Source organism: Somniosus microcephalus, chromosome 9, assembly GCF_052327205.1.
Source record: "Somniosus microcephalus isolate GS21.2 chromosome 9, FLI_Smic_1.0, whole genome shotgun sequence".
NCBI classification, from domain to species: Eukaryota; Metazoa; Chordata; class Chondrichthyes; order Squaliformes; family Somniosidae; genus Somniosus; species Somniosus microcephalus.
The window spans coordinates 134,411,767-134,433,973 of NC_140995.1; the positions used below are offsets into that span (position 1 = coordinate 134,411,767).

At 41.9% G+C, this 22,207-nt stretch overlaps 1 protein-coding gene across 50 annotated transcripts in view; it reads left to right on the top strand.

Moving 5' to 3' along the window:
• Positions 1 to 22,207, top strand: part of trdn (triadin) — a 732,832-nt gene that overhangs the window by 146,327 nt on the left and 564,298 nt on the right. For 45 of the 50 annotated variants that reach the window (XM_085997256.1, XM_085997227.1, XM_085997243.1 and 42 more), the window contains 4 exons: positions 3,747 to 3,758; positions 4,112 to 4,183; positions 11,239 to 11,544; positions 13,394 to 13,453. In XM_085997256.1, the coding sequence (XP_085853382.1) occupies positions 3,747 to 3,758; positions 4,112 to 4,183; positions 11,239 to 11,544; positions 13,394 to 13,453 (450 nt within the window). The remainder of the gene's footprint in view (positions 1 to 3,746; positions 3,759 to 4,111; positions 4,184 to 11,238; positions 11,545 to 13,393; positions 13,454 to 22,207) is intronic. The other 5 variants (XM_085997270.1, XM_085997273.1, XM_085997272.1 and 2 more) reach the window with 4 other exon arrangements.

Below are 22,207 nucleotides of genomic sequence, written 5' to 3' on the forward strand. Positions count from 1 at the left end.
TTTGAAAGAAGAAATGTAATCGTTTGACAGCTCTGTAAAGCTGTCAAACACTGACATTCTGTATAGTTTGATGAGTCCTTGTGTTCAGGACTCATCAAACCTTTCAACTTTGCAGAAATCACCTGGCTTTTGGTTCGGAGGTTGCAACAACCAGTCTGTGACATCTACAATGGAGATGTTGGGACTCCGGCTCCACAGTGGCTGAAGGCTGTAGGCAGAAACAAAAGTAAGTTAATATTTTCTAACACTTTACACTCACCTTACTTACCACTCCATACTTGCACCCATCACTCACCTCTACGTCACACTTTCAGACCCCTCCGACCCCCGCGGACTTCCTACTCGTCTCCAACACCCTGGCGGGGTACCCCGAGGTCGGGAAGCTTGCACCTTGGAATGAAAAATGTGGATAATCCTATTTTCTGCCTGTTAACTACCTGTTAACAGGCAGTTAATAGGCTTTAATCTCTTTCCCACCTCGAGGAGTCGGGACCCGGAGCAGGACTGCTTCCCGCCTCCTAGCAAGAGGGCACGGAGATGGGTTGGGGGTGGGTTTGCCACCCGCCCCCAAATGCTGCAACTTTACCGGCAGTCCCACCTCCATACAGGACTCCTTGGGGCTGACAAAATCCAGCCCACAGAATCTGAAGCAGGAAATGTAAGTTACAATATTTAATTCAATGTCAAATCATGTACAGAAAGCAAAATATAGAGAGGGAAAGAAAGACAGGATTAAGAGAGAGAGAGAGGTAAAAGAGACAGAAAGAAAAAGTAAAAAAATATTTAACAATAATTAAACTCTGAAGGAAAAAGTCTCCACATTTGTTAAAGTTATTTTTCATTACCGGTGAGGTTGTTTGGCAGTAATTGAGACTTATCACGTTGTTAAAATTTCACATACAATTGAATGGATAAGCCCTAACATTTTCTGGCGTGTTTAGTGCGTATCGATCACGTAAGTCGCTCCACCATTGATGGCCGTGCCTTCAGCTCTGGAATTCCCTCCCTCAACCTCTCCGCCTCTCTTCCCTCCTTAAGGCTCTTCTTAAAACCTACCTCTTTGACCAAGCTTTTGACCATCTGCCCTAATATCTCCTTATTTGGTTCGGTATCAAATTTTGTTTTGTCATGCTCCTGTGAAGCACCTTGGGACGTTTTACTATATTAAAGGCGCCATATAAATACAAGTTGCTCTTGTTGTTGTTGTAAGTAGCACTACTTCACACCGTTCCATGTGTTTGAATGCCGAGTCTCTCAGCGCAATACTGCTCTGGAGGAGCAGAACAACTCGGACTGCAACTTCCTGATTTCCGCATTAACTGGGCATGTGCGTTTGCTGGAAGTTGCTGTCCGATTTACTCTTTAATCACAGTGAGCGCTGTTAGCCTCACTGCTGTTTCTACTGCAAAATCCGGGCGAAATTTGCAGGTTTAATAAATTCCTCTACACAACTCAGCTGGGAAGAGTTTTGTAAAAAAATCTTTGCAGAATTCATTGTATTTGAATTCTCCATTAAACTACAGGTGCATATCTGAGAAAACAGTCCACAAATTGAGATTGCACAATTTAGATAGAATCTTTTCAATACATCTTGACAGGGAAGCCTCAGGTTATATATATTTCAAACCCTGCAGTTTTCATTCCCAGTCCATGGCTGTCTTAAATCCCAACACGATTGATTTTCTTTGTAAATATGCCTGTGAGTTTTGCTGCTGAAAAGCTTTTAATCACACAAACAGAATGAAAGTCAAGTGTGCATAGTGTCTTCAGGGAAATGCATTTTATTGTACTCATTTACAAAACTGCTGTCATAATTATATACTCCACATAAAATAATTAGAATCTGTCAACTGTGCTATATTTGGATTTAATATGATTAAATGGTGAATGATTGGGATTTTTTTCCCAATTTTCTTCCCTTCTCTCCTGAAGATGCTGCTGGGCTCCAGTTCATAGTTGCCTCAACCCTCTGGTGCCTCACCTAAGTGGCCATCCTTTATGTGTGAGTCCAGAGAATAAGGGTTAACGGGCTATTTAACCATAGCAGACATCACAACCAAGCCCTGGCCATCTGTCATCCAGTGTCTGAATGTGCATGCACTTCTTCAGTGGTCTTTGGATAGCAATCCGGAACAGAGATCTGGCTGATTTTTCCTTGCCTATCCCAGGGTTTCTGAGGCCAATTGTAGAACCCCTAATGCAATATGGACTGATATAAGTTTACACAGCACAGGCCAGGGACCATGTGTCGAAACTGCCTGATCTATATAGCTCACTTAATGGCTGGACAGTATATTTACCCACTAAGCCATTGGGGGAGCTGAGGGAATCATTCCATGGCCAAGATGATAAGCAAGCTACCTATTCACAAACCTGTACATCGCTTTATCTCTAACTGACCATCAGAAAATGTGTGCGGGTGACTTCTCCTCCAACTACTGTACCATTTTTCCTGACCTCCATCTCTGCTTCTCCTTGAGATACCAACTAAGATTAGAAACTCACCGTTTGTGATATTGTACACCTGCATTCTACATTCTGTCACAGTGTGTTTTGCACCAGCATAGAACAACATAAGGCTCAAAGTTTATTATTTTAATAAAAGATATATGATCAAATTCTGATTAAGATTATTTTTTTCTGTTGTAAATCTTGATCTTAAGGGTACTCCAAAGTGCATTGAAGCACAACAGTCAAAGAGGGAATACACAGTTTTATCTTAAAGGTTTTACATAAGAATGTTATGTATGTTGTGTTACCAAATGTTATTAGCCCTAGTTATGGTGCATCTGTTGACTTAATTGCACGGGTACGTTTTAATTAAAAGGGGAGGAATGTTGTGTATGTAATATGTATGTTACTTTAAACCTATGGCCAGGGCAGCACTACTTTGTAGGGCGTAGTGATACCGTAGTACCACTCCTGGCCATAGGGGTATAAATAGTACTGTGGGTACTGATCTCCCCTCAGTTCCCACCTGTTGGTATGAAGTAAAGACCTAAGTTGAACCTTCCAAGCTGTCTCTTCATTATTGGATTAAGTATAGTCACATACTTTACAAAGAACATAAGAAGTAAGAGCAGGAGTAGGCCATACGGCCCTTCGAGCCTGCTCTGCCATTCAATAAGATCGTGGCTGATCATTGACCTCAACTCCACTTTCCCGCCCAATCTCCATATCCCTTGATTCCCCTAGAGTCCAAAAATCTATTACCTGATGTTAATTGTTCCCATCAAAAGATTAATGGTGTGTAACCATGTCATGTGGTATTAGCTGATGAACAGGATATATTGGTATGAAACTGCTTTGTCTACTATTTTAATTGAGGCATTAGCGCATTAACGTTTTAAATATAAATAAAATGAATGGATTAACTCGCCCATTAAAATAGCAAGCAAAAGGATTTCATATGAAAAAGTTAATTGTTCATATACTAATATCATACAGTATCATTTCATTCAGTTTAGGTAAAGTCCACAGAAATGCAAATTGTACATGGTCCATCACAAGGGATGAATTCAGAGGGGCTGAATGAACTTTCCATGAGTCACACTTTCTTATGGTCTTATCCTGTTTACTGGTTGTATTGATAGCATTACATGAACCCATGTAATGTGTCAAATAGAAAATGACAATATAGAAGCTGGCTATGCCAATTTGATAGATATTTCTGTGTTTTAATTATGTAAAAAATGATGTACAGATTAATTATTTTTTAAATGATCATATTCCTTTGTCTTTTTCAGCTGCACCACCAGGTAAGAAACATTGCTTAGTCTTCAATATATTTTGACTCGTTTGCACATTTTATTGCAAATCTGACTGAATTGATATGTAAAAACACATTATAATACAAACAATAGAGCAAATAGTACTGTATTCTGTACTTTAAAATGATAACATTTTATTGGATATCCTTTTAAACTTCAGCTTTGTACTTATGCTGAAATGAAATCAGATTTTGTTGAAAATAATAAATTTGGTGCACCATAATTACCATACTTTGTGTTCCTTGAGAATGGATTTTGTTTAATGACATCCTTTGCCCCTGCCTTTTTAGTTGTGTTTCCTTTTGTTTTCCCAATGTTGATGTATGTGCTTTCACTCACAGAGACTAAAAGACAAAAACCTGAAAGGACAATAAAAGCAAAAGAAGAAACAAAACAAAAAGCTCCATCAAAAGGTAAACACCACTCGCAACCAGTAGAGGCACTTTGGTCAGGAATCGGTGCTATCCTTGGTGTCAGAACAAAGAAACATCATTATCATTACCCATATTTTTGATAGAATAGTTTTCTTATAAATGGTAAGAATAAAGCCTGTCAAAATATGACTCTACTTTAACTGTTACGTGGGGATGCATTTACACTGCAGCTACTGACCTGCATCTGGTAGTTGTCGTTTGGGTTCCAGACAGGATCGTCCATGACCGATATTCACTGAGCATAGTAATGTGACCCAGAAGCGCATTAAGTCTGCACACTCACTCTGTGCAAGGCTTATTAGGGTTCCAGTTTATATCATGGTATGGGGAATACCCGATAATTCCCCTGGATTGTCTCAACATGCTCTAGATGCTCAACACCTGTTGGAAATAGGCACTTCAAAGAGGGAGGACAAGTGAAGAATAAAAAATTCCTCCACATAGGGCCATCTTTCAGTGCAGGATCTCTTGCAACTTAGAGTACCCTGCATAGTTCTGGCCTCCCTATTACCAAAAGGATACAGAAACATTGGAGAAAGTACAAAAAAGATTGACATAGATGCATTTAAGGGGAAGCTAGATAAGTACATGAAGGAGAAAGGAGTAGAAGGACATGTTGATAGGGTGAGATTAAGTAAGGTGAAAGGAGGCTCATGTGGAGCATAAACAGCGACATATACCAGTTGGGCCAAAGGCCTGTTTCTGTGCTGTCAAATTCTATGTAATTCTATGTAGTACACGCTGGCTCTTTGCACTGTATGAAACAATTATCACTTGTAACAGTGCACCCATTGTGTATTGTACAAGCCAAATCAACTTTACAAAACATTAACTTATTCATTAAAAGCATTTCTTTTTTATTCTTAAAATTCAACTTAACCAACTGTATTAAAAGAACATATTCAGCTAAAAAAAATACTAACTGGCACCTTGGGTCTAAAATGAAGCTTACCAGTGCTTTAAATTTAAAATCAGTGGGGGTGAATTTCCATGAAGTTTCTCCCACTCGTCCGTCATAACTTCGGTACAAGAGCCACGGAAACCCAGGAAGAACAGTGAAAACAGAATTTACGGCATTTTTCTAAAAGGCTCTTTTGGTGAAGTTATGGCAGATGAGAGGACAACCTCCATGGAATTCACCCCCACTCTCTATTGCAGCAAGCCTCTGGGACTAATTAGCTTCTGATTTAATCAGTACTGATAGAAAGGCAAATATCTCCCCTTCACTCAGATTAGCAAACCAGCTCATTCAAATCATCAGCTCACTAATTTATGCTGGATTTTTTTAAGAATGATCTAATAGTTTTTCTTTTACAATTTTCCTTTTCCTAAAGAAAACCAAATCCATGTCAGTTAGTGAGTAACAAAATCTATATTATTAAACCTTGGGGTCTAATTTCCGGGAGAGGCCTTTTGGGGCAGTATTGAGGGATATATCCATGGGCGTGGGTCTGACCCAGCCTCAAATTCTGTTGTTTGGAGCATTTGCATATTGTTGGTGGGCACCCACAAAATTTTCAATGCAGCTTCAGTGCAGGCGGGTGGAGTAACATGGCAGTAGGACTTGGTTGATCTGCAGAAGCACTGACCACAATCTTTCAATCCTCCATGGATATGTGAGTGGTGCCAGAGGAATGGAGGACTGCAAACATTGCACCCCTGTTCAAAAAAGGAGAGGGGGATAAATCTGGTAACTACAGGCCAATCAGTCTAATGTCTGTGGTGGGAAAATTACTAGAGACCATTGTCAAGGACTTGGAGAAGCATGGGTTAATAAGGGGCAGCCAGCACGGATTTGTTAAAGGTAAATCGTGTCTGACTAACCTGATTGAGTTATTTGATTATGTAACAGAGAGGGTTCATAAAGGTAGTGCAGTAGATGTATATATGGACTTTTCAAAAGGCATTTGATAAAGTACCTCACAACAGACTTATTTTGAAAATAGAAGCATATGGCATTAAAGGGGCGGTGATAACTTGGGTACGCAATTGGCTAAGGGATAGGAGGCATAGAGTATTGGTAAATGGATGTTTTTCTGACTGGAGAGAAGTGGGGTCCCCCAGGGGTTGGTATTAGGTATTTCTTGTTAGATATAAATGACCTGGACTTGGGTATAGGGTGTATAATTTCGAAGTTTGCAAATGATGCAAAACTTGACAACGTAGTAAATAGTGAGTGAGATAGTAGCAGATTTCAGGAGGACATAGATTGGTGAAATGGGCAGCCACATGGCAGATGCAATTTATTGGCCCTGAATTTCCGATTGGAGGCTTCCTGCATGCGGATGCCTCCGATCGGGAAAAATCTATGCACTTACCTGCTGGCTGTGTAGGTCCCGAGACTTCCGATCCTGGGCCTCTCCTGGTCCGCGTGCGCAGAGGCCCAGATATCCCAGGGGCGCATGTGGTTCACAAGCATCCCTGGGATCACGTGGGTCATGGGGAACCAATCAAAGAAAGGAATCCCCCTGCACACTTTTGACGGGTCTCTATGCATAGATCTGTCTAAAGTGTGAATGGGGATCACTCAAAAAACAGTTAAACATTAATGAACTTTTTTTTAAATCACGTATTTAAAATTAATTAAAATTACATTAAATTAAATATTTTAAACAAAAATTAAATTTTTTGAAAAAAATTATTAAAAATTTTTACGGGGCTAAAAATAAACTTACCTTTTTTAAAGCATTTTAAAATTATAAATGAGTGAAAATTTTTTTTTTTTTTAAACTCTTATGCTGGTAAAAGTAAGCCTTATGCTTGCTTTTACCAGGTGTAAAATTTTTAAAGGTTTTCAGCGGGCAGAGGTTGTGCAGAAAGCAGAACTCTCTGCCCGCGGAGGCCCTTCTCCCGAGCAGGCAGATGATCTGTCAAGAATTCTCTTGACAGATCGCAAGCGCTGGGTTTTAGTGCATGCGCTTGGCGTGCCTGAAACCGGCACTTGCGAGGCCCCTACGGGTGCGTACACACCTCGTACCCACCCGTGGGGGTTGGAATATCCGGCCCATTGTGAATAAGTGTGAAGTGATGCACTTTAGGAGAAACAACATGGAGAGGCAGTATGATGGCACTATTTTGAGGGGGGTGCAAGAGCAGAGGGACCTGGGGATGTATATTCACAAATCCTTGAAGGTGGCTAGTGCAAATTGATAAGGCAGTTAAGAAAGCATATGGGATATTGGCTTTGTAAATAGGGGCATTGAATACAAAAACCAGGAAGTCATGCTAAACCTTTACAAATCACTGGTTAGGCCTCAGCTGGAGTATTGTGTCCAATTCTAGGCACCACACTTTAGGAAGGATGTCAAGACCTTGGAAAGGGTACACAGGAGGTTTACCAGGGAGGTACCAGGGATGAGGGACTTCAGTTATGTGGAGAGATTAGAGAAGCTGGGATTGTTGTCCTTAGAGCGGAGAAGATTAAGGGAAGAGCTAATAGAGGTAGCCAAAATTATGAGGGGTTTTGATGGAACAAATAGGGAGAAGCTGTTTCCTCTGGCGAGAGGGTCGATAATCTGTGGATATAGATTTAAAATAATTGGCAAAAGAACTAGAGGGGAAATGAGGAGAAATTATTTCATGCAGAGAGTTATTATGATCTGGAACTCACTACCTGAAAGGATGGTGGAATCAGATTCCATAGGAACTTTCAAAAGGCAATTGGACATGTAGTTGAAGAGCTAGAGAGAAACTATTTCCGTTGGTTGTGGAGTCTAGGACTAGGGGGCATAGTCTAAAAATTAGAGCTAAACCTTTCAGGAATCAAATTTGGTAACACTTCTACACACAAAGGATGGTAGAAGGTTGGAAGTCTCTTCTGCAAACAGCAATTGATGCTAGATCAATTGTTAATTTTAAAACTGAGATTGATAGATTTTTGTTAACAAAAAGTATTAAGGGATATGGGCCAAAGGCAGGTATATGGAGTTAGGTCGCAGACCAGCCATAATCTCATCGAATGGCGGAACAGGCTCGAGGGGCTAAATTTCCTACATTACAGTGACTACACTTCAAAAAGTACTTCATTGGCTGTAAAGTGCTTTGGGACGTCCGGTGGTCATAAAAGGTGCTATAGAAATGCAAGTCTTTCTTTCTTTCTAAATGGCCTACTCCTGTTCCTATGTTCCTGTAACTAATTTGCAGGGTTATGGGGGAAGAAGCTGGAGTGTGGGACTAACTAGGATAGCTCTTTCAAAGAGCCAGCACAGGCACGATAGGCCGAATGGCCTCCTTCTGTGCTGTAAGATTCTATGAAGTGGTCCAGCCTGACGATTTAAAGAAAATAAATTGCTCTGTTTGATGAATAGGTTGGTTTCTGTACTGCAATCGATTGCTCTGCCAAGTGTGGGATTAGGTCATATGAGCTTTTCCTCATTAATTCAGCTGCAAAAATGACCAATCTCATGTTACCAAACAAATATCTACCGTATACTACTGCTGTGACAGTTCCTCATCAACCCCCACTATATACTACTATTAAACTGATAAACTTTATCATATAATTAACACATAAAAAAATCACTAATTCACAAAAGAATCACAGTTTTGCCGATAGATTCACCTGTCACCTTCAGTTTTGGCACCAAACCTCAGGAGGATATATTGGTCTTGGAGGGGGTACAGCACAGAATCACCAGAATTATACCAGGACTTAAACAGTTAAATTATGAGAACAGGTTGCGTAAACTTGGCTTGAGTTTAGATGGTTGAGGTGTTTAAAATGGTGAAGTGATTCAACAGGGTAAATGCAGAGTAAATACATTGGGGGAATCCAGAACAAGGGGGCACAATCTTAAAATTAGAGCTAGGGCATTTAGAAGTGAAATCAGGAAGCACTTCTTCACGCAAAGGGTAGTGGAAATCTGTAACTCTCTCCCCTAAAAGCCTGTGGATGTTGGGCCAATTAAAATTTTCAAGATTGAGATCGATAGATTTGTGTTAGATAAGGGTATCAAGGGATATGGAACAAAGGTGGGTAAATGGAGTTTAGCCATGATCTAATTGAATGGCGGAACAGGTTCAAGGGACAGAATGGCCTACTGCTGTCCCTATGTTGATAAGAATGAACTTTGAGTTAGGATTATTTCTTTCAAGAATATAGGCTTAGAGGGGATAAGATTAAGGTTTTTAAAATGATGAAGGAATTGGATACAATCTGATAGATAGGTTAGAACTGCTTGTGGAACCTTGCCCTGCAGGTGTGCGGATTGGAGAATCAGACACAGAGGTCAGCGTGACTAATCTGAGAGGCTAACGATCTTCTGGTGATTAAAATGAATCATTTGAAAATCAGAAGTGGGCACTGTGAATCAGATATATTGACCAACTTGTTTGATTCTCCAATTAATGCTCCCATCAAGCAAGTCTCCAAGTGCAACACTGAGCTTTGAAAATTTACCCTAACATATACAGAACACTGTGCCCCATAACCTGAACTATCTGAGCAGCACCACAGGAGATTTACTTGTCTTTTAAGAAAATTTCTAGGGGGAAAAATTGAGTAGTGCCCACATCGCCGGGGCGCTAAAATTAACGCCCCGAAAAAGTTAGCGCCCCTCCCCCATAAATTCAGTAGCAGCACCCCAAGAAGGAGGTGGAACGCTACTGGAAGCGCTCCACCTCCTTCTTGGTGCACTACTACTCAATGTCGTGGTGCTATGTGCAACAGCGCCACGCGCGGCAGCATGTAGCACTGTGTCATTGCAGGCCTCCTCCCCTGATTAAAAAGGAAGGGGCTTAGCGCTGCGCGCACTGGGGCCCTGCTGGACCACTGGAGAGTGCGGTGTTGTGGAAACAGCCCGGCACTCAAGAGGAGTGCTGGGCTGAGCGATAGTGGCCAGCACCCTGCATAGAAATGTGAAAGGTGGGCAGATGCTGGCAGTCGGCCAAAATAAAAATGGCCACCCGACACCTGCCCTTTAAGTAGCGCCGCTGCACACGACCACCGCTGCAAAACCGCCCCCTGATCCTGTTGGTCTCATCGCCTGATGATAGTTCAGGGGGCGCAGGGGAAGTTTGCGGCTGGGACGCAAACGGGGCGCTGCGCATGGTGATGATGTCATCATCGCTGACGCAGCTTAGCAGAGCGCTACCGGCTACCGCCGCCGCTAACCTCCTGCTGAATTTCACGAGAGGCATTAGCGGCTCCTGGTCGCTAGGGCATATGCGCCCCATTAGCGCCCCCCCCCCCCAGGTGCACGAACGAGAGGCACAAAGCAACCCAATTTCTCCCCCCTAGTGTTTTCCTTTTACAAGTAATTAAACATACTGGCAAATCATTTCAGTTGAAAACTGGGAGCCTTAAAAGAGATAGGCCTAGAAATTGAGTTTGCGCTGCGCCAGGGCTTTAGCGCCGGAAGTTAGCGCCGGCGCTAAGTCCCTTTGCGCGCGCCAAAAATTCAGTAGCGCCGCGCCCAAACGGCTGCCGGCGCTACTGAAGGGTTTTAGCGCCTGAAAACTGGCGCAACGCGCCGCATTGCGGCGCTATTCCGGCGCTGCGGCGCCCGCTGCGGTGCGGCAGGCTCGGGAAGTGCAGGCCTCCTCCTTCCGTTAAGGAGGAGCTGCCTGCACCCGGCCGCGGCCCGCGCAAATCTCTTCAAAAATGAGCCCGGCACCTCGGACAAGTGCCGGGCTTGCATCTGTTCCGGGGGGGGGGGGGAGAAGTCCGGGGAGGGAGCTGCGGGCAGGCGGCCGGCGGGAAAGCGGCCGGCCGCCGCGGGGCCTTTAATGCGCCGGCGCAAACACATGTTGGACTCTGTTGCCAGAGTCCTAGTTGCGGCTGCCACGGGCGAGGCGGCCGCAACTGAATTTCGGCGCTGGGGCCCGTCGGCATGGCAACCGGGACGCTGCGCACACCGATGACGTCATCGGTGCCGGCGCAGCGCTACCGGTGCAACGCCGCTTTAGGGCCCTAGGGAATTTTTGAACTGGCCATAACTCTGGCGCTAGTCCCTCTAGCGCCTCAAAAGCGGCGCTAAGGCTAGTGAATTTCTAGGCCATAACATTTTTAAAAAATCTTCTGTTTTCTCCTATAGATAAAAAAGTTAAAGTACCCAAAGTTGAAGAAAAAGTGACGAAGCAGCTCAAAACAATTAAATTGGAGAAAAAGGTAGAGAAAGTAAAGAAAGTTGAAAAAAGACCTAAGGAAGAGGAAAAAGCAAAGCCAAAGTTCCAAGTAAAGAAGGAGAAGCCCATGAAACGTGAAAAACCTAAGGCTGAAACAGAAAAGAAAGGTAAAAAGAGAGACAAGGAGCCTGCAGAACCGAAGTCTGAGAAAGTAGGCATAAGGAAGGAAAAAGTGAAAGATACCAAAGAAGGGAAGCCGAAATCAAAGGATAAAGGTGAAAAGACAAATATTGACAAAAAGGGTGTTAGCAATAAAAATCAAAGTAAGGCATCTGAGAGACAGCAAAAGAAAAAACATGGGGCATAAAATACATTTTTAAAAGTGACAACTGTCTAAAAGAAAAAGTAATGAGGTTTCTATTGTCTTTATTTTGAATCGCAATTTAAGGTACAACGATTAAAATCATTTCGATCCTTTCACAATATTTATATTGAAACCTTAACCAAGGATTATTCTGACAGTGAAGGAAAGCAGCTGAATAGTGCTTTCTTTCCAATTGGTTCTTCGTACCATATATCATATATCGTCTTTACTTCATCTGTGTGACTCAGATGCCTGAAAAGCAAAGTGAACTAATATGCTTGTAATGGGGTCTATTCATGTCTTCCCGTGTGTTTGTCCTGAAAAACGGTTTGGGGTAAAACTCAGCAGGTATCATCTGCACGATGTGGTTCATAGTCTCTTGATTTCGAATATCATAGACTGAAGAAGAAAGAAAATACCCTTTTCAGCACAGATCGGCAGCATGTCCATTCAACCAGCATGAAATCCATTCAGTGAAACCAATAATAACCATCCTAATTATCTAGGGGAAAACGGGCGAGCTTATGTACTGCACTTTGAATGCTGCTTGCAAGGAGAGAACATTCATTTTCATGCTAACGTTTTTGACTATTCAAAATATGTTATTGCTAGCTACCAAAATGTCCTGCTAATTAATTTTGTAATGCTCATGATTATTATCAATTAATGAAGCTCATCAATTCATAGACATTTTCTGATAGTATCAGATCTTCTAAGTAGGAACGATACTTTATATTTTTTGTAGTGCCTGCAGTTAATCTGCATTTTGACATATTTAAAAGACACTTTCTGTCACTCTTTCAACAATACAAAGAAGTCTTAGGTGCAGATTTGGCCGTATAACTCAGGAGTCAAGTCCCAATATGGCTTTCAAGTACACAAAGCCAAATGGTGTGAGGCCTCTTCTACGAAGCCATTGCCAGGCTGCAGTCGAGTACAACACTGTATTTTAAAAGTCCCACTGGATCTCCTGGAAACTTAACACTTTTTTTTGGAATCTTTTAACAATGATGAAAAAGTGAACACTCCCTCCCACACTCTCGTTATATAAAAAATTAGCCACCTAAAAGTGTAGTTCTTTGCATGTGACCAAGCATGCAGCTACTGAACCCCTGTATGGCCGACCTCAGTGTGACCCGCAGTGATGTGCAGTGTGCAGTAGAAGTCCAGTGTGTTGACAGTGTGTAACACTCCACATGTGATCTGAGATTAATAGTTGCAGTATAACTATAGCCTCAGTCACTACAAAATTTGTTAGCACCACTTTTAAATTTGCTGTTGTGCATTTTTACAACAGTCAATTTGCCGGTGAGCAGATATGCAATTAAGAGAAAGCAGAAGAATGTAAACAACCATTAACCCTTTAAAACTGTGGGTACATTCCTGCATCAATTTGTTTGTTTTTTCCTTTATCGATTCCAAGAATAACCTGAACAAAGGATTGTTCTTTGATTTTGCAAATGTTCTTTATTCTGATTTATAAATGAAATGAAAAACTTATGAATGTTGGACTGGCCTTTCAATGCCAAAGGCTTTAAAACAAAATTGAGTTCAGAGAAAATGAAGCACAGGTACACCTACATTGCCAAGTTAATGCAAAGTGTAACTGTTTTGTTTACTCAGCGGTAACTGGTAGTACCGGGAACAGCTTGTTCTGTTCCCTGCTACAGCAGAAGCTGATGGAAGCAAATCCACTTTGCTGTCACTCTGTTCATTGAATGTTGTCTTCACTGCTGTTTTTTTTCCTTCTGCTCTGCCAGATCAGTATCAGTTCTGTCGCTATGTGATTGACATGTACACTCTTGGGGATATTTATCCAGGTACATTTACAATCCTTATGACATTTCTTGCCAAATCTGACTCCTCCCCCTTGTTTCATACACTGTCATTGTTTAATTGAATAGATTCTGATACTTGAGATTATGATTATTGTTGCAAATATTTCAAATTGAAATTGTCCTAAGGATCTGGTCATCATGTTTTTATTTTTAATGTAAACATTATATTAGATAGGGGAGTCATTCACAATATTAAAAGAATTCCCTGCAGAATTTTTTTTTGGTATAAAAGAGCACAAATGCTTTGTGTGAGAATTTTGGCACACTTTTTAACTAGAAACTTGAGGAAGCTAAAGGTTTGAGCTAAGAATCTAAAAGGCCTTGGTATATAACATAACCCAGAAGCTTGTATTTTTGCAGTACAATGTTCAATAATGGTATTTTAAAAACTCCAGCATGGCAGGAATTTGAATGGTCTTTTATTTTGGTTGCTTTGTTCTAAACAATTCAAGCATAAAGGCACTTGTGGCACTTAACTTTCACTGTCCATCATTCAACCATCACCACCAACTCAAACATGGAAACAGGAGCAGAGAAAGTTGTTCTTCTGTTCTGCCTTGTCATTTGTATTTATTAAAAATATCAGTTGGCAGTAAAATGTGGAATGCTAATTTTGTTCCACAGTGCGAAGGCAGATATTGTCCAATGACAATTGGTTTAAGGATTGTATTGTACAGAAAAAATAGTTTGCATTATTACGGAGTTCCAAAAAGATGAGACTGTTGCATTATTGAAGTTTCTCACTTATCCAAATTACAGCTGTATTTGTAGCTCTGGAATATGTTATTCTTTTTAAAAATCTACATTTTTAATTTTCCAGGGTAAGGAATAATAACCACATTGGTGTTGAAAATAGTGTTTATGCACTTAGAATAAATCTGCATATGAAACACTTATTTTGTTAATGCTATGAAATACAGTGTAAACAGCAAATTAAGCTGTTTGATGCCTTTTGTCATGTCACATTCAGTTCTGGATGTGCGCTAAAGATTTTAGCAGATATCCATATGAGTTATTTTAATATTCATTTTTATTTATTGGTACAGAAACATTTGGTAAGCAGAGTGATTATTTATCCAAAGGCGGCCATCGGTTTATTAGTCCATGTTGTATGGGGGAGATGAAGGATGGATTCATGAACCAGGTATCCTCTATGACCAGATGCAGATATAGGGATGATTCGGACTGTAGAATTATCCTATAGATGTTTGCATCTCATTTTGGAGACTTTTGTAAATGTCCATTGACTTTGAATTCATACACATATGTAGCAGAAGAGAAAGATTATAAATGTTCTATTTGGTCACTGTGACTTTGAGATTTAGTTATTCAGCATTGTTCGAAAATGATTGTATGACACAGTACAGCAATATTAATTGTTATGTACTTAGGCAGATGGTTATCAGGTTCATAGAGGCTTAGGTTAATTTACACATTTAAAATTATATTCTATAAACCTGATGGATTGTGTCTTTTCACATGCTGCTGTTGTCTGCATGCAGTCTTTGAACAATATATATATATTTTATAAAGTGGATACAAGAACATGTTGGACAATAATTAACTGACAGTTTACATTTTGGGCTTCAAAGTCACCCAGTGCATAAGAGCACATACTTGACTAAACATCTGATAGCCAGATCTAGACTAAGAGACATCTTATAACTGGAGCTAAATGAAAAGAAGTCCGTATCTGATAATCAAGGGTCAATTTTAACCTTGTCCACCCAGTGGGAACGGTGCAGGCAGGAGGTTAAGATGACTGGGGTTGGGGGTTGGAGAGTGGTCATGCCGCATTGTTGAAATGTTCTTGCCCTCCACCATCTTAACTGACCTCAGAAAATCAGGCACATCCCTAGGCAGGCGGGGTCCTACTTTACACGGAAAAGTCATGACCCAATGACCCCATTTTAACTTTAAATCACAGGAGACTTGTATGGCTCCAAAATCACCTGCGAAACGTGGCAGGAGACAGCAGAGTGGCAAGAAGAGGCCAAGGTAAGTTTCATTTAAAAAAAAATTGTGAGAATTCCTTGTGGGCTAGGAGGAGCAAGAGTGTTCCTCTGGACCTCACAAGGAACCCTTGGTCCTCCCCAGCCCTGGCCTTCCCTCTCCCTCCCACTACCGGCAGCTCTTTTGAGAACCCCACCCTGGCACTAATCTTATACTGGGACAGGACCCTTTGGGTCTCCAGCAACGACGGCCTCCCACCCAATTCTCTGCTCCCACCAGCTGGATCTTACATCAGTCCCACTGGCTTCAGGTGGGAGACGCTGCAGACAAATCTAAATGAGGACTGGGAGATAAAATGGCCCTAGGCTCATGCCGAGGATTCCGTGGAGTCTCCTGCCATTCCCGTCCATGCCTGCCCCGAATGCTCCCTGAGTTAAAATTGACCCTTTAGTGCTGAATGGGTGGGAATTGGATCTGATAATAAGAGGGGCTGTTTTTTTAAAGCTGACACTGAGCTGAAGAGGAGCTGTGCGTTATTACTAGTACTGAACTAAGAGGGCTGTGTTTCATATCTAGTGGAAGCTTTATATTTCTCTAATATCTTCAGTGCTATTATGTACATAAATGTGTGTTTTACTAAACGTCCAATAATTTCTAAGCACCAGTGATTACTTCTCTTAATGATTACAATGGTCTTGCTACTGTTATCACTTATTTAGACTTTTGTAAACCAAATAATGATGAGCTCTGTAATTAGCTTTAGCTACCAATAAAGTTTGAATATGAACATGATTTGATGCTTGTTTGATTTCTTTATTTTAAATCACCAAAATAGTCACTTTCTCCAAATGCTATGGTTCTCCTGCAACAATCTGGTGGTTAAAATCTATTAACTTGTGTAACTGCTGTGTCTGTACTGTTCAAATCATGTTCATATGGTACATGATGCTGTGTTCTGTTGCATGTCTCCATTAACCCATTTGTCTTCTTAATTGAAAGTTTACAAATAATTTTGCACAAACTAATCTTTTAAAAGTCAGATGTGTAGACTATTCACTGTCACTGCCTTTTGCTGTTTAGTTATGCAATGTAGTTCAACTAACCCATAATTTTACATCATTCAGAATAATATAAGTAAACTGATAAGAATTGCTGGGCAATAAGCATTTCTTTACATTCAGTTATTAACAGATTTTTTGGAAGAACTTTCTATATCCATAAAACAATACATTGGCTAAATCCCAACTAGGTTAGACTTAATGGCCTAAAAATTGAGTGTTCTCTGCACCGGACCGGTTAGGCCCGAGACACACCTAGTATTGGGCCTCGGGCCTCATTTGCATAAGACTGGCAAACAGACAAAGAATTTTAATTTTGGGCCACCGCATCGCAGGCAGAGGCCCTCTGGAAGGTCCTGGAAAGGGAGAGATGGAGGGAGAAGCGATTGGGATGCAGGGTAGTGACCTGAAAGGAGGGGGGGGGGAAGAGATCAGGAGGGAGTGGGGAGCTCGAGAGGGAGAGGACGCAGCCGAGAGAAGGGGGGAAGTAATTGGGAGGGAGGGAGGCAATTGGGAGAGAGGCCTTTGAATTTCTAGCCCAATAGACCTACACATGCCCAATACTTTTGACTGTACTGGAGAAGACTCTGGTTTGCATAAGCATGTTGACTCCTTTAAGAACATAAGCATATAAGAAATAGGAGCAGGAGTAGGCCATTCGGCCGTTGAGCCTGCTCCGTCATTGAATAAGATCATGGCTGATCTTCTACCTCACCTCCACCTTCCCGCACTATCCCCATATCCCTTGGTTCCCTTAGTACCCAAAAATCTATCGGTCTCTGTCTTGAATATACTCAATGACTGAGCAGCTGCAGCCCTCAGGGGTAAATAATTCCAAAGATTCACAACCCTTTGAGTGAAAAAATTTCTCCTCAGCTCAGTCTTAAATGACCAACCTCTTTTTCTGTGATTGTGACCCCTAGTTCTAAACTCCCCAGCCAGGAGAAACATCCTCCCATCATCTACCCTGTCAAGCCCCTTAAGAATTTTATACGTTTCAATGAGATCACCTCTCATTCTTCTAAACTCTAGGGAATATAGGCCTAGTCTACTCAATCTCTCCTGATAGGACAATCCCCCCATCCCAGGAACGAGTCTGGTGAACCTTTGTTGCCTCTCTCTAAGGCAAGTATATCCTTCCTTAGGTAAATAGACCAAAACTGTACACAATGCTCCAGGTGTGTTCTCACCAAGGCCTTTTCTAATTGAGTAAGATTTCTTTGCTCTTATACTCCAATCCTTAGGTAATAAAGGCTAACATACCATTTGCTTTCCTAATTGCTTGCTGTATCTACATGTTAACTTTCTGTGATTCGTGTACAAGGACACCCAGGTCCCTCTGAACACCAACATTATCCAATCTCTCGCCATTTAAAAAATATTCTGCTTTTCTATTTTTCCTACCAAATTGGATAACTTCACCTTTCTCCACATTATATTCCATCTGCCATGTTCTTGCTCACTCACTTAGCTTGTCCATATCCCTTTGCAGCCTCTTTGCGTCCTCCTCACAAGTTACTTTCCTTTCTTACTGTAAGGAGATCCTCCTTTTCTCTAGTTAACCCGCTCATTCTCTTCTTTAGTGCTTTTGACAGGTGGCGAGACAATTAACTACTCATGATCTGGGCTTCAAGTATTTATCAAATTCTGAGGATACGCACAAATGTTAATAACATAGTTGCCTAAAAAGTAGAACACACAGAAAGTTACAGAAAATCTGCTAACATTTGGTGCCTGATGTCTTGTTAGATTAAAGCATCTTTAGCAAAGGTATCTTTTGAAACCTTTATTTTCAAATGATTTCAAAAATAATATTTTGAAATTACCTTAGTTTTTTGTTGTCACAGCTGCATTTTCTTCCTAAAATGTAACGCATTTACACTAATAAGCAACTTTGGTTCCATTAATATGTATTGAAAATATCCAACCAAAGGATTTTTGAAAATTTTTCAAAAGTCACTCAGAGTAAGGGGACAAGCATTTTCGGTGACTCGCCTTTTTAGAAGGAGACTTCTTTTGCAATATGATTACTTCAGTGTCATAAATAATTGATCGGACAACCAAGTCGTACAAAGGTGGTTACTGAATGATTGCAAAGTGCAAAGTTAAAGATAGATACAAAGTTTTCTCAAAGGTTCATTATAATTGAGCACTTTCTTTTTGGTGTCATCAGAGTAATATTCTGGCCCGGATGCATCAAAGCGCTCTAGTCAATTACGCTGCGGTAAATGCCTCGACTTATCTCCCAGGTGACAACATTTTAACTTAACACTGACAATAAACTGACACGCCCAGTTCATAATTGGTTGAAATTACTCAAATCTGCTGTCTCAAGGAGGCACTTTTTCTATGCTGATGCATGGTAACCTATGCTAATAAATGTGGCAACATATGCTGCCCCTGCTAAAGGGGCAAAGCAGAGTAAAGAAGGAGACAAAGAAAACTACATTTCACAGGACTGAAGTTGTTTGTTCTAGTTCAATAGTTTATAAAATCCAAAGACATTTTCTCTGGGAGTCAACCTACTCCACCATTTAGAGAATGAATGTATGCATGGACCACTGTCACTAAAAAAGTACCAGGATTGTAAGAAACACATAAACATGATGAAAAGCATGGCCAGGAACAAAAGACAAGCATGGCCCCAGAGGAGCCCAATTAAACATTTACAACAACAGCTTGCATTTATATAGTCCTCAGAATCCGATCACGATCAGCCCCAACACCAGCAGCACCAGGCACACCAGCAGCACCAGCATCAACACCAACCTTCTCCACAATCACCTGATGCTGCACAGGACACAGCATCAGCACCCGACCACATTGCTGCCCGGGAGGCCAGGGCTGGCATCACCATGGCCAGATTTACTTCACTTGACCCTGTACACCCTGGCTGCCACATGATGCGCCAGGTTGGCACCACCTACACCAACACCATAAAGTATCCCTACAATGTCCAAGCCATACCTTTCACATTCATCACCATTGCGGGGGGTACTGTTATGTCTCACCATTCACTGCAACTCACTGAGCCACTTCCAAAGGTGCACATAAATCTGTCCAAGAATGCAAAGTGTTGAAAATAAAGATTTCAATGTTTGACAGCACATTAACAGAAACTTTACATGAACATTGCATAAAACACTCAAGTGGCTACCCTTGTGTGTTGTTAGTTGGTATGATTGCACTAGGATGAGGGTGAGTGTGAGGGGTGGCTAGTGGGATGGGGATGTGGTAATGTAGATAGAGAGAGAGGGATGGGTGGAGGTGCAAGGTAAGTTGGTGTGAGTATGGATGTGCTGGAGTAGGATAGGGAAGGCAGAGTGATGGGGATGTGATGAGAGGCACAGCAGGATGAAGGTGAGTGTGGCTTTGTACTAATGTTTTGTGATTTAATGAGATAATTAAAAGGTTTGCGGCACTGCACCCAGGTCCTCCTGATGACATCCCTGCTTGTGTCCTCTTCTGCAATGTGTAACCAGGCTGTCTTGGTCTCCTGGGGATGTCTCTTCTGTCCATGGGAAGGGACGAGGATCTCCATACATGCTGTGACTCCCTTCATAAGTATATGGAGGGAGTCATGGGAGAACCTGGGTGCAGCCCTGCACCTCTGTGCAGTGATTGTCAATGTTTGCAGCACCTCAATGCTGTAGAACACCGACAGCACAAATGTCAAAATAAAGTTGGCCATGGTCCCTTTAAGGAAACTGGCTGATGATGCATTATGAATGATGTCACCAGACTCGCTTCCACTAATTGGACTGGGAAACGCGCTGGGCGAGCTTAACAAGCCCTATCAACGGAAAATCATTTTCCAGAGCGGGATGGAGCCAGCAGCAGGTCAGGACCCGCCACCGACCCCGGCCTCACTGGACCCGCCGAGGTAAGGAAAATCTCAGCTTGGATGTCTCAGCAGTTTAACTAGAAAATACAAAACATGCTGATGCATTTCCATACTTCAGAAACTTGGCTGGCCAAAAAAAACAATGGGGGCGATTTTCAATTGCCACCCATCTGTTTCTCACCTGAAAACCAGGTGGCCAGCAGTGGAAAATTGGGAGTGGGAGATGGGTGGTTGCTCAGCCACTCCTTGGAAGCTAAGGCCCATCTGATGCAATTTGCAGGCAGGACTGTAACTGGGTGTGCAGCACTTCCACCTGTTTTGGGAGCGATACTGTTTAAATATGCACGTTGCTATTGTAGGACCCCGATTGCAGTTTTGAAGTACAAGTGGATCTAACGGCAGCACACATGCTTTGCCCATTTGTTCTGGGTGGTGAGCAAGCTTACCAGCAGTCCTCAAAGGGACCTTTGGTGGCTGCTCCACAAAAGGGTCAACCTATCCATATAGGCAGTCACTGCAGAACTGATTGCTTTATACTTTATAGGCTCACGTGCGCTCCTAGTTTATAGGAAGGAACATAGGAACAGGAGTAGTCCATTCAGCCTCTTGAGCCTGTTCCACCATTCAATTAGACCATGGCTGATCTGTATTTTAATTCCATCCACCTGCCTTGGTTTCGAAACCCTTAATATCCTTTACCTAACAAAAATCTATCAATCTTGGTTTTCTTAAATAGCGGAATAACATGTGCAATTTTCCAATCTAAAAGAACGGTTCCCGAATCAAGAGAACGTTGGAAGGTTATAGTTAGGGCATCTACAAAGTTCTCAGCTATTTACTTTAAAACCCTGGGGTGGAATCCATCTGGTCCTGGGAATTTCTGCCTGTATGCTTTATATGTTAATTCATAAGCACTGAGAATAGCACCTTTTAAAACATCTGAGTTTACCATTATCAAGATTGACATGAGAAAAAACCATGATGACATGAGTTAGCTGGCATATTATTTTTATCCCACTTGTGGCGACTGGCTTACTATTCAAAAGCCTGGATAAAACTATCAATATCCTTTCCCTCTTTAAAATTCAGAATAAGACTGGGCAGCGGCTCGTGATATTTAGAGTGCTACCATACAGACCCATGGCTGTTGCTTGGACAGGTTTGCCAATAGAATGGAGAGATTTAAATACATTTATTGGTGCCTTGGGTTTTGCCAGCCTATAGATCAGTTGGCATGGTGACACAGCCTGCGAATCAGCAGAAGCGATAAGGTGGCAATGGATAATGTTCCTGTGTCTTCTAATAACAACAAATCTGAGCCATCTAAACGCCCCTTCCATGACTTCATGTGCCAGTAAGTGGGTAGTGCCAAACTGCACCACAGCTGCAGAAATACTGCAGCTGGACCATCTCAGGCCAGTGCGCCCAGAGACAAAGGGCTGGATTTTATGAATGGAGACGTGTTGGAGGCGGGATTGCTGCTTGCTGGGTTTCAGTCCCGCCTCCATCAGCTTCTGGCCAACCAGTGGGATATTCCCCTGATTGACCTTGTTAAGCTCGCCCGGCGGGCTCAGCAGGCCAATTAGGGGGAAGTCAGTGACAGAGCATTTCAACGTATGATGTGTCAGCTGTCAAGAATTTTTGAAAGAAGAAATGTCATCGTTTGACAGCTCTGTGAAGCTGTCAAACACTGACATTCTGTGTAGTTTGATGAGCCCTTGTGTTCATCAAAACTTTCAACTTTGCAGAAATCAGCTGGCTGTTGTATCGGAGGATGCAACAGCCAGTCTGTGATCTCTACAATGGAGATGTCGGGGACTCCGGCTCCACAGTGGCTGAAGGCTGTAGGTAGAAACAAAGGTAAGTTAACATTTTCTAACA